Source organism: Salmo trutta, chromosome 10 (assembly GCF_901001165.1).
Source record: "Salmo trutta chromosome 10, fSalTru1.1, whole genome shotgun sequence".
NCBI lineage: Eukaryota > Metazoa > Chordata > Actinopteri > Salmoniformes > Salmonidae > Salmo > Salmo trutta.
The window spans coordinates 19,191,627-19,203,919 of NC_042966.1; the positions used below are offsets into that span (position 1 = coordinate 19,191,627).

At 40.7% G+C, this 12,293-nt stretch overlaps 1 protein-coding gene across 1 annotated transcript; it reads right to left on the reverse strand.

Moving 5' to 3' along the window:
* Window positions 1-544: 544 nt before the first annotated feature.
* On the reverse strand, window positions 545-2,837 carry adprm (ADP-ribose/CDP-alcohol diphosphatase, manganese-dependent). Its single transcript, XM_029764765.1, has 3 exons — window positions 1,960-2,837; window positions 1,541-1,663; window positions 545-1,417 (listed from the first exon to the last, which is right to left on the reverse strand). The coding sequence occupies exons 1-3, from the start codon at window positions 2,522-2,524 to the stop codon at window positions 1,128-1,130; spliced, it is 978 nt and encodes a 325-aa protein (XP_029620625.1). The 5' UTR covers window positions 2,525-2,837; the 3' UTR covers window positions 545-1,127.
* Window positions 2,838-12,293: the final 9,456 nt, after the last annotated feature.

Consider the following 12,293-nt stretch of genomic DNA (forward strand, 5'->3'; position numbering starts at 1 on the left):
TGTTTTCTATGATCTACCATGGGCAGGGCGTTTGTCTGAGGCTGGTGTGAGGTGTGATAGGTCAGTGGAAAGATCAAATATAGTGTAGCAAACTCAACACAACATCTAGCAACCTTGTCAAGAGGTTTGGACCTCTTGGTGTAATGGTTAAGGTGTTGGACTGACAGTCCCAGTCTAGGGCTATACTCCAGATTCACTACATTGGTGTGAGAAGTGGGATGTATACTGAGGAACTTGATATGTAGAGAAGCATAGGGACATACTCTCCGGAAGGAAGGATAATCTAGCAACCTTAAAGGGAAAATCCACTCTAAAACTGTCTTTTGGTATCCAAAATCAATGACCTCATCAATAGGTTTGGACCTCTTGGAATAACGGTTAAGGTGTTGGCTTGACACTTGCTAGATTTGGGTTCAAGCCCCGGTCAGGGCTACCTCCTGAATATGTTATGTTACTACTTAAAAGGGTTTAAGTAGTAGAATAAAGAAAAATATATTTCTTAAAGTGTGGTCTGCCGTGAGTCTCCTGTTATCTTCCACTTAAATCAATATTGGTATAAAGTTTTATTTTAATCACTGGCCCATTTTAACTCAGAAAATGAAATATATATATACACATACACACACTGAGTGTACCAAACATTAGGAACACACTCCTGATATTGATAAATATTATGAGAGACAGTGTGTTTATGTGTTATGAAGACTCTTTTGGCACCCAATCTCAGGCCAGATGGAATGTGCAACATGTTTTATCAGTACCTGTTCTCTTCCAGTTAAATCAATATTGGTATAAAGCTTTATTTTAATCACTGGCCCTTTTTAACTCTTTAACTTTGTCTTGCCCATTCACCCTTTGAATGGCACACATACACAATCCATGTCTCAATTGTCTTACGGCTTAAAAATCCTTCTTTAACCTGTCTCCCCTCCCCTTCATCTACACTGATTGAAGTGAATTTAACAAGTGACATCAATAAGGGATCATAGCTTTCACCTGGATTCACCTGGTCAGTCTATGTCATGGAAAGAGCAGGTGTCCTTAATGTTTTGTATACTCAGTGTATATGAGGACCCAAGGAATTGGCCCTCCCCAGATTCCGTACAGCCGTAGAATCTTTGGCATTATCATGGATACATCAGTATTCTATCAGACATCCTTCCATATCCCTTTAAAAACATTCTGTCCTCATACACAGAGACTGTACCAAAGGCGTCACTGCCCGGGGGGGTCTCTATCACCCCCTCCAGCGTGAGGTAGTGCACTCCGGAGTCATCTCTGTGATACCCTCCATCATGGTCGTGTCCTGCCATGAAGCAGACTACACTCTTATGGGCCTGGAGTATGGAGAGCAGCGCATCATAGTTCCAGGCTAGGCAGATAGGATCTGTAGAGCTGGGGTGGATAGGGAGATGGCCTGTACAAGAAAACAGTCAACGTTATTTAGTCAGTTCGTCTATTGAGTCACATTGGTCTCAAATCTCAAATGTCATGATGACTGCTATGACATTTGTTACGTAGGCCTCATGACTTGACTCACTGACAATGGTGACCCTCTCCAGTTTGTCGTCTGCCATCGACAGAACTCCTTCCAGCCAGTCCAGCTGATCTTGACTGAATCCTCCGTTAAACTTCACAAACCTCTGCTCCATCCCCACAGGCGCTAAAACATATGGAGAAAGACATGATTAAACAAAGTTTCAAATACTTCAATTCATGTGAAACACCTCTCATTCTCAGCATTAGGCCTGCTGTGGCATTAGGCTCTCCACAGTCAAGCTACATGGAATTGTGCAGTATCAATGAAATAGTAGTTACTGGTGGTAGACTATTCTGCTCATAAGTTATGTGATGAGGTTCGTGTAGCACTTGTGGGGGAACAGTGTTTAAAACTAGCTACCCTGCAGTTAACAGGGCAAGTGCTAAAGGTCCAAACCTCCTGACTAACAGTAGACCTACCTGGGGGGTGGTTCAGATCTTCATTGTTATTGTGGGCTTTTAAAATAGCAATAGCCTGCTGGTATTTCAGACTGGACTCCTCTCTCCCTAGTAGGCTCACATCATAGGCATCCAAAACGACAAATCGGTATTTGGGTACTGGACTGAAATGATATGCATAGATTTCACAGATGCTGAGATGCCCCTCTCCTGCTTCAGAATTTGTAGTACTATTGAGAACCGACCGCATTAGGGTGTCTCTGCTATAGTTATAAAACTCATGGTTGCCCCAAACGTGGTGGACTTCAACCGGAGAGGAGTCAAACTCTTTCATCACCGTTTCCAGGGCTCGCTCTGATGCGCCATGCCTCTTGTTGAAGCCATCGATAATGTCACCGAGCTGAAGGATGAACCGGGGTTTGACAGTTTCCGCGGTCCACCTTTTCTGTGCGTTGTGCAATAGGCGAAGACTGTTCCGGTAGTATCGTTTCCTTGAGCGTTTGAAATTGAAGCCATCATCTATGTCGGCGTATTGAATGTCGGCGATTATTCCAAATGTAAACAGTGGTTTGGCGCAGTTCTCCATTCCCGTTGTCGTGATGTTATTGATCAAACTTCTACTTTTAGTCCACTTGAGAAAGCTAGCTAACCGTCTAACATTTTTGACCGCTGCCAGAACGCTTGCTTATTCTACCTACTAGAATGAAGTGAAGGTTGCCAGGATATTCTGTGCCTGTTGTCCTCTTGTACTAGATACTGTACATTGTTTCCATGTCAATTGAGACAGTTAGGTTACAGTGTTTCTAAAACGCCGGGAGAGTTGTTACATGTCCGACTGCACTAGTATTCTCTCAGCAGCACACACGATAACGTCACGTTTGTATGAGAAAACTTTCAAAATAAAAGCCCGCATTTCAAAACGTTGCAAAGTGAATAACTACTGTCAATAACTATTTCATTCAATAGATATGGAATCTAATCAATGGCCACTTTTATTGTGCCAACAAGAACATACAATAAGCAATTCATGAAAACAAATACAACATTTGGTTTTAAAAACCTTTTTTAAAACCAGTATAATGAACAAATACTACATTGACACTGGCATGTTGGGCTGTAAAAAGACACGTTTTCTAACTGCGTCAGCTAAAGTGGGGTGGGAAATACTCAGTAGGGTCTCTAACTGTATCGTACATATCCAGCAGCACTTCGTTTTCCACCACTCCTATAGCCCCAATGCAATACACTGTAAAATACTATACATGGGATACATACAGGCTTGAAGAGAGAAAACGTTTATTCCTGTCTCAGTGTATTGCATTGGGGTCTATGGAGCGGTGGAGAACGAAGTGCTGCTAGATATTTACGACAAAGTCCCCCTCCAAAACTGCATATTTGGTTAGTAGAGACCCTACTGAGTAGAAGAATTCTCTCTACAAACCAACATGTATCCCATGTTCAGTGTATTACAGTGTAATGCATTGGGGGCTATGGAGGGGTCGGAGTAAAGGCGTGCGACTCAGTCCCCCTCAAAACCTAACCATATTTGGTTAGTAGCAAACCTACTGAGTATTTCTGACGCTAGTATAAATAATACATAGTAAAAAGCATCAGAATATCTATTTATTTCTTCAAATGTGGTTGCAATGCTGTGGAAAACAGTTGTACTGCACCAAAAAAAAATCGATATTCCCAAAATGTAGCATGTCTTTGCAAGGGAACTCTTATTTTGAGAAAGACATATCCGCGATCCTGCTGCCAGCATAATATCCTGATGCTAGAAGAACGGTAATTCCGACTACTGTCAGTGCATTTGTTCACGAACATCCCAACTGCGCTGCGACTGCGCAGTATCAGATAAAGTATTGGGATTGCATGGCAGGTTACTTAAACAACAGACAAGTACTGCAGTACCACCAAATGTTCTCGTGAAATATTGAACAGGGCCATAGACAAATCTAGCAGGTATAGTAATGTGGCTCTACTGATTCATCAATTTTTTTTGAAAGTGACCTCCCCCCGTATATTCACAGTATTGACACTAGAGGGTAGTAATACTACACCTCACTGGCTATTGAACACTCACACAATTAACAAAATCTGATTCATTTAGTCTTTACATGTTTATATTAATCACATAGACCTAGAGGTGTGTTTGAACTCGCACACTATTTAGGCTGTTTCCTGTTTTATTAAGATCCTAAAAAACAACTGACCTTTCGCTAAATTCTGCCCCCCGTGGTTACTGTTGCAACCTCAAACAACATTTTCAAGGAATCCCAATTCCCCATTCAGGGAATCATGGGGGAAAAATTGAATATTGGGACAGGGGCACAGAAACCTGGATTTATTAGGAGGAATGGAGGCGGAAAAAGAGGAAGAGGAGAAAAAAAGACTGAGGAAAATAGAGGTTGGATTTCAATCTGAGGAAGATTGCGATAAAAATGGAGATGGGGTGTCGAAGAAGTTGATTACAAGTGCAAACAAAGTGAGCTGTGCGCCAGACCGAGTTGTTGAGGGGATATGGAAGTGAATGAGGGTGAGTTAAGTGAGGTGGAAGGTGTGGTGAAGAGCTTGTAACCAGAGCCTGGCATTGTTGGACATGGTAAAGAAAAATCTGGTCTCTTAGGAGTGACGTTTTTGGAGAAAGTGCACACTTGCCTTTTGGCAGATCCATTTGTGGTTTCAGGGTAGGTGAGAAAGGTGAATCAGTTAAGGTAACCTGTAGTTTGTGTTTCTTCTGACCAAAGAGAGCAGGCACTCTATGTCATGCAACTTGGGTCAAGATCTGTTTCTTGCTTTGCTCTCAGGAACAGGGCACCATTGAAAGGAGTGATTTCTGGGGTAGTGTTAAGTGTGGAGGTGGAGCAATTGAAGTTGAAGATTCCTGGTGTTTGTGATGCCTGCCGTTTGGTGCGACGCAGACCCGGCGTTGACCATGGTGAAACAGAGGAGTCACTAACAGTCCTTTTGAGTCAGTCTTTACCAGACAGTCATGTTAGGATATATCATCCTGTTAGAGCTTTTGTGCTCATTTCTGGTCATGTCGCAGCAGCGTGTAGGAGGGAGATTCCACAATGTGGGAAGTGTGCAGGAGGGCATGGGACAGAGGATTGTGTAGTTTCAGTGGATAAAGGTGTGCGTGTCAACTGTAGGGGTGACCATGTCACCCCTGGGGATCGGAAGTGTCCGATGCGGGAGAGGCAGGTTGAAGTGGCCAGAGTCAGAGTAGTGCAGAAGGTGTTGTATGCTGAGGCAGTGAAGAAAGTAGAGGATTGGTCAAGAGTGAGGGATCCTTAAAGGATCCCAGTGAGTAGTAGATCTGTGCCAGCACAGAGGGATAGGCCAATGAGTGATTAATGCTTCAGTAATGTTTGCTTCTTAGCATTCATAGCAATGGTTATCAACTGTACTGCATAAAGGGAACGTAAATCACAGGAAACAGATGTTGTGATGGCAGCTGCAGAGAAGTATAAGGGTATACGAGATTTGACTTCAGAAGAATTACAGGGTGTGTTGAAAGGTGGTGTGCCATCCTCCCAGCCCATTGGTATGGTGCAGCAGCATTTTGTATCACAAATGTAACATGATTAAATACACACTACATCACAGTAGGTGGCGGCATGCACAAACAAAATTTGCAAACACCATGATACCAAAGAAGAAGAAGAAGAAGAAAAAGAAAAAGAAGAAGGAGAAGGAGAAGGAGAAGGAGAAGAAGAAGAAGGAGAAGGAGAAGGAGAAGAAGAAGAAGGAGAAGGAGAATTTTCCCCATTTCCCCACCACTGTCTGGCGAAATCGCCTCACAATAATCTTAAACTGCTTTTCTAATACACAATTAAATTAAACACAGACTACCCCTTACTAATCAGGAAACGTGTGGATATGTTGTGGTGGATTGTCATTACAATTGCTTCGCAGGAACCTGGTAAAATTTTATAGGTTAGCTAGCCACTGAATGGCTCTGCATTCACTGTCAGCAAGCAGTCAAAGCTATAACTCCTTTTGGAGCTAACGAGTGCTCTCAAATCATATCCTGATGTCAACAGCAGATGGAAGTTGTATTCATAACATGGTTAACTTAGCTAGCTATCATACATTTTGAGAAAACAAGTTACATTAAGTGGCGAGCTAGATAGCATTAGCAATGTTTGGTGGTCAATGAGACTGAGAACTAGCTAACCAATTGAGCTAGTAAACAATGCAAAAAAAGTTGAATTGCGGATTTGAAAAATACTCCAACAGGCTCTGCATTTCAGTAATCACAGTAGCAAGTACTACTGGTGCACAGTTCAATTATTTAGCCGTTGCGTTATTTTTAAACTTTCAATTTTTGCCATAGCTCTTACTGGCTTTCAGTGAGATTGTCTGAGGGATCAGGACTGACCGCAGCTGCTCTCATTGGAGCATTGCGATTGGTTGCCCGAAATTCAGGTGCAGGACTTAACGAAGGGTCAATTCACACCATCGTTTGTTTATTGTTGACCATCAGATAAGTGTCTATGAGTCTGATAATGGACTGAACAAACCTGATAGCTGTGCTTTCTTTAGACAACTTGAACTTGACCTGACATTAACTCATAAGCCTAGAGATTTTACCATCTGTTGCATTAAAGATGAGTTTTTTAAACAGCGTATGATGCCAATCCATTGCAATCCGTGTCTTTCTTTTATCATGCCCTCCAAATATCTATATGCAGATGACACCAAAATAGCACTTCTCCCACACTAGTTGAGGCATTTCTCAAACTGCAGGAGCAGTTTAATGTTGTCCAACATAACCTCTTTCAGCTCAAATTGGTCTTAAAGGTCCAGTGCAGACATTTTTTCAAAAATATCAATATCAAATCATTTCTGGCTTACAATTATGCACCTTACTGTGATTGTTTTCAATTAAAATAGTCACAAATAAACCAAAATAGCAATACTTTTGCTAGGATGGGAGTGTGTAAGGGAAAACTGAAAACAAGTTATTGGTAGGGGTTTTGAACTCTCTTTCTTCTTGGCCTATTAACTAATTTACCGCCTGGTGACGTATCCAGGCAGGCCAAAACTCCCACCAAAACAGGCTGGCATTTCAGGCAGTCTTTTCAAACAGCTCTTACTGTACACTAAAAGGGAATTATTGTCGTTTTCACAATTTCACAGTATTCTTCCAACCTTATAGTGTGGAAATATACAGTATATAAAACACAGAAAAATCACGATTTTGACTGCACTGGGCCTTTAAATGCAGAGAAAACAAAACAAAGGATATTTTCAAGATCAAGACAGCAACCCCCTAATCCGCCTCAGGTAGACTCTTTCGTCTGAGACCACAGAACTATATTTTATATAATGTTCCCAACACAAAAACTGAGTTTGGTCAGAATGCGTTTAGATGTGCTGCTCCGTCATCTTGGAACAAGGATTTAAAACTACATCATTCTATTCTGATTGGTGATATGAAATCCCAGATTGGAGGGCTGTTGACCATAGATTGCATGTTTTTAAACCTGCTCTTTTAAGTTATTTTATGCACTTTGCACTGTTTTAACTTCCATCCATAGTTATGTTTTATTTTGTGTTGTGTCTCATGTGTAAATATACGTATACTGCTTTCTTGGCCTGGGCTCACTTGAACTTGTCATATTACAGGAAATAAATACATGCTTACAGACTTATCAGAAGCAATGCTATTATTTTTCTCTCAGTGGCAGAATTTCTGAAAACACTTACATTGACCTGAATGTCTGAGATTGACCAAGGGGAATGAACAAGGGCAGGTGTAGAGGAGATAACTTATTGAAATGAGGCACATCCTCAACCCTAAGATCCCTTCTCACTGTCATCTTTAGGACAGCTGGCCCTCCAGGAATGTATTCATTCAATTAAGTCTCCTAAGTAACACCATAGTAACCTTGCCTGGATAGGGGGCAGCATAAGCTGAGGGTTCACAGCATGCTTGTTCATGATTTATAACTTCTCTTACCAGTTACCATCTCTCTTAAAACCTGTTGAGGCCACGGGTTAGCAATGAACCCTGAGACGGGATTGCTAGCAAGGCTGGAAATTCAAAACATCAAAAATCTAATAATTTCAATTTCTCAAACAATCAACTATTTTACACCATTTAAAAGATAAACATCTCCTTAATCTAACCACATTGTTCGATTTTCAAAGAGGCTTTACGGCAAAAGCATAAAGTTAGATTATGTTAGGACAGTACATAGCCACAAAAGTACAAACATCCATTTTCAATTCAAGGTCAGGCGTCACCAAAAGCAGAAACCAGCTAAAATTATGCACCAACCTTTGACAATCTCCATCAGATGACACTCCTAGGACATTATGTTATACAATACATGCATTTTTTGTTCCATCAAGTTCATATTTATATCCAAAAACCGCATTTTACAGTAGCGGTGAAATTCTGATTTTTTTTCTTCTCTGAAATGCTTCCGGTGAACAACGTTACAATTTTCAAAATTACTATTCGAAAACATTGGTAAATTATAATATTGTCATTCAAATAATTATAGTTTAACATTTCGTAAATGATACTGTCTTGCCAGATTTCAAAATAACTTTACTGGGAAATCACAAGTTGCAATAAACCAGGTGCTGTGCTAAGAACAATAAGCTAGCCTAATTAGCTTAGCATCATCTTGTAACCATGTATTATCAATAATACTATTGTCAATAATCCATTACCTTTGATTATCTTCATCCATTGGCAGTTCCAGGAATTCCAGGTCCACAACAAATGTGGTTTCTTTTGACAAAGTTCATAATTGATGTCCAAATAACTCCAAGTTGTTCCATGTTGTTAGCGCTTTGGTGGCTACTAAAAAGTAGCGCGGGGGGGTGTGTGAAGTCACGGCAAAAAGTTTAAAAAGTTACAAAAATAATCTATTTATGTTTGTTCAAACATGTCAAACGTTGTTTAGCATCAATCTTTAGAGCCATTTTTAACGTGAAACATCAGTAAAGTTTCAACCCGACTTCACCTGTGTCTAGAAAAACGTTTTTTAAAAATGTCTCGTGTCTCATGATTGCGCAGGTGCAGGCCATAATGGAAGTGACGACATCCCACGGACGTCAACTTCAATGCATTCTAATTTGCTCCCTGTTAATCATGGAAGCTTCAAACAACTTTATAAAGATCGCTGACATCTAGTGGAAGCCGTAGGAGTTGCGAACTGAATCCTTTCTCACTATGGTATCTAATAAACAATGACACTAAATAGTACAGCCACAGAATTCTCATTTTTTTTTAATCTATTTTTCTCAGGTTTTTGCCTGCAATACGAGTTTTGTTATACTTACAGACACCATTCAAACTGTTTTAGAAAATTCAGAGTGTTTTCTATCCGAATGTGTTAATAATATGCATATCCTAGCTTCTGAGTTGGTGTAGGAGGCAGTTAAAAATGGGCACGTATTTTTTTCAAAATTCTCAATACTGCCACCGTGGCCCGTAGAGGTTAACATCTTCTGAAGACATTATTAAACTTGCAATGAGTGACAGAACTACTGGCTGCTTTTCAGCCCTGACTCCATTGCTTGTTAGCACTCTAACAAATTAGATATACAGTTGAAGTCGGAAGTTTACATACACCTTAGCCAAATACATTTAAACTCAGTTTTTCACAATTCCTGACATTTAATCCTAGTAAAAATTCCCTGTCTTAGGTCAGTTAGGATCACCACTTTATTTTAAGAATGCGAAATGTCAGAATAATAGTAGAGAGAATGATATATTCCAGCTTTTATTTATTTTATCACATTCCCAGTGGGTCAGAAGTTTACATACACTCAATTAGTATTTGGTAGCATTGCCTTTAAATTGTTTAATTTGGGTCAAACGTTTTGGGTAGCCTTCCATAAGCTTCCCACAAAAAGTTGGGTGAATTTTGGCCCATTCCTCCTGACAGAGCTGGTGTAACTGAGTCAGGTTTGTAGGCCTCCTTGCTCGCACACACTTTTTCAGTTCTGCCCACAAATGTGCTATAGGCTTGAGGTCAGGGCTTTGTGATGGCCACTCCAATAACTTGACTTTGTTGTCCTTAAGCCATTTTGCCACAACTTTGGAAGTATGCTTGGGGTCATTGTCCATTTGGAAGACCCACTTGCGACCAAGCTTTAACTTCCTGACTGATGTCTTGAGATGTTGCTTCAATATATCCACATCATTTTATTTCTTCATGATGCCATCTATTTTGTTAAGTGCACCAGTCCCTCCTGCAGCAAAGCACCCCCACAACATGATGCTGCCACCCCTGTGCTTCACGGTTGGGATGGTGTTCTTCGGCTTGCAAGCCTTCCCCTTTTTCCTCCAAACGTAACGATGGTCGTTATGGCCAAAGAGTTCTATTTTTGTTTCATCAGACCAGAGGACATTTCTCCAAAAAGTACGAACTTTGTCCCCATGTACAGTTGCAAACCGTAGTCTGGCTTTTCTATGGCGGTTTTGGAGCAGTGGCTTCTTCCTTGCTGAGTGGCCTTTCATGTTATGTCGATATTGACTCATTTTACTGTGGATATAGATACTTTTGTACCTGTTTCCTCCAGCATCTTCACAAGGTCCTTTGCTGTTGTTCTGGGATTGATTTGCACTTTTTGCACTGAAGTACGTTCATCTCTAGGAGACTGAATGCGTCTCCTTCCTGAGCGGTATGACGGCTGCGTGGTCCCATGGTGTTTATACTTGCGTACTATTGTTTGTACAGATGAACATGGTACCTTCAAGTATTTGTAAATTGCTCCCAAGGATGAACCAGACTTGTGGAGGTCCACAATTTTTTTCTGAGGTCTTGATCTGATTTCTTTCGATTTTCCCATGATGTCAAGCAAAGAGGCACTGAGTTTCAAGGTAGGCCTTGAAATACATCCACAGGTACACCTCCAATTGACTCTAATTTTCTGGAATTTTCCAAGCCGTTTAAAGGCACATTCAACTTAGTGTATGTAAACTTCTGACCCACTGGAATTGTGATACAGTGAATTATAAGTGAAGTAATCTGTCTGTAAACAATTGTTGGAAAAATTACTTGTGTCATGCACAAAGTAGATGTCCCAAACGACTTGCCAAAACTATAGTTTGTTAACAAGAAATTTGTGGAGTGGTTGAAAAACGAGTTTTAATGACTCCAACCTCAGTGTATGTAAACTTCCAACTTCAACTGTACTAAGGCAGTTGTCTGTTAGAAGAGAAACATGAAGGGTTTGGCTTTTTAACTAAAATATGTAATTATACATAATATTCTATGGCTTTCTAAAGTACAGTATTTATCAACGAGGACTTTACTGTGCTGTACTTTATAGTACAGCACAGTAAAGTACAGCATAGCACAGTACACATCTTGGGTGTTGTCCTTTTGTACTCGAAGCTGATTCATGGTGAGATGCTGGACCTGGAGGACCACATCTCAGCCACGCCCTTGTCCACTAATCTCAGAGGCTTCTGTGAAGAGCATAAAGGAATGTCTATTGAAGGAATGTGTATTGAAGGAGAAACCAGCTATGCTTTAATTCATAAGTCCAATCACAGCAATCACAAGACACTCAGATGGATTTAAGTTATTTAAGTCAGCAATTAAGCTTTTGGAGCCCTCGCTGACACCTCTTGTAATACAAAGATCTGCATGATTCATAAGAAAGCACTACATTCTGTTTCTCTGCATAGAAGAGTGAACCAGGTAATGTTGAAAACTTTGGAGACCCTTGCATCAGAGGCTGCTGGCCAAAGATGTTGCTCAGAGGTCACTCTCCTCTGAGTCTGTCCTATGAGATCTCCCCCTGAGCTGCAGCTGCTCCCTGCAGATGTGTGACAAAAGCTGAGTGACATTAATTTGCCTTAATATCACATACCAATCTCATCATCTCCCTCAAGCCACACATTCTCAAGGGGCTTTGACCCAAGTATAGGCATTTGTTCAGTCTCTGCTTGAGCCAAAGGGAACCTTATAAAAGGAGGAGGAGAAGCAGACATCTACATTTTTCGATTGGAGCTGCTATTTGTAAGGCCCTCTAAACTCTGTGAAGTATAGTGTACTTGTGCCTTGTGATAACTTCCAATTACATTCCAATGAAAGCATTGCTAGACATTTTTACTGTGATTTTATGATTTGATGAGTGATCTGAGTTCTCTTTTATAGGAACACACATTACTGAAAGGATCTCATACATTAATTATATCATCAGAGGGAGGTAAGTGTCTAAAACTCAGGAGGATGGGGTCGTGGTAAGGGCTGTAGCTTGATGAGTGGAATGGTATCAAATACATCAAACACATGGTTTTAATGTGTTTGATGCCATTCCATTTGCTCCATTGCAGACATTATTATGAGCTGTTCTCCCCTCAGCAGCCTCTT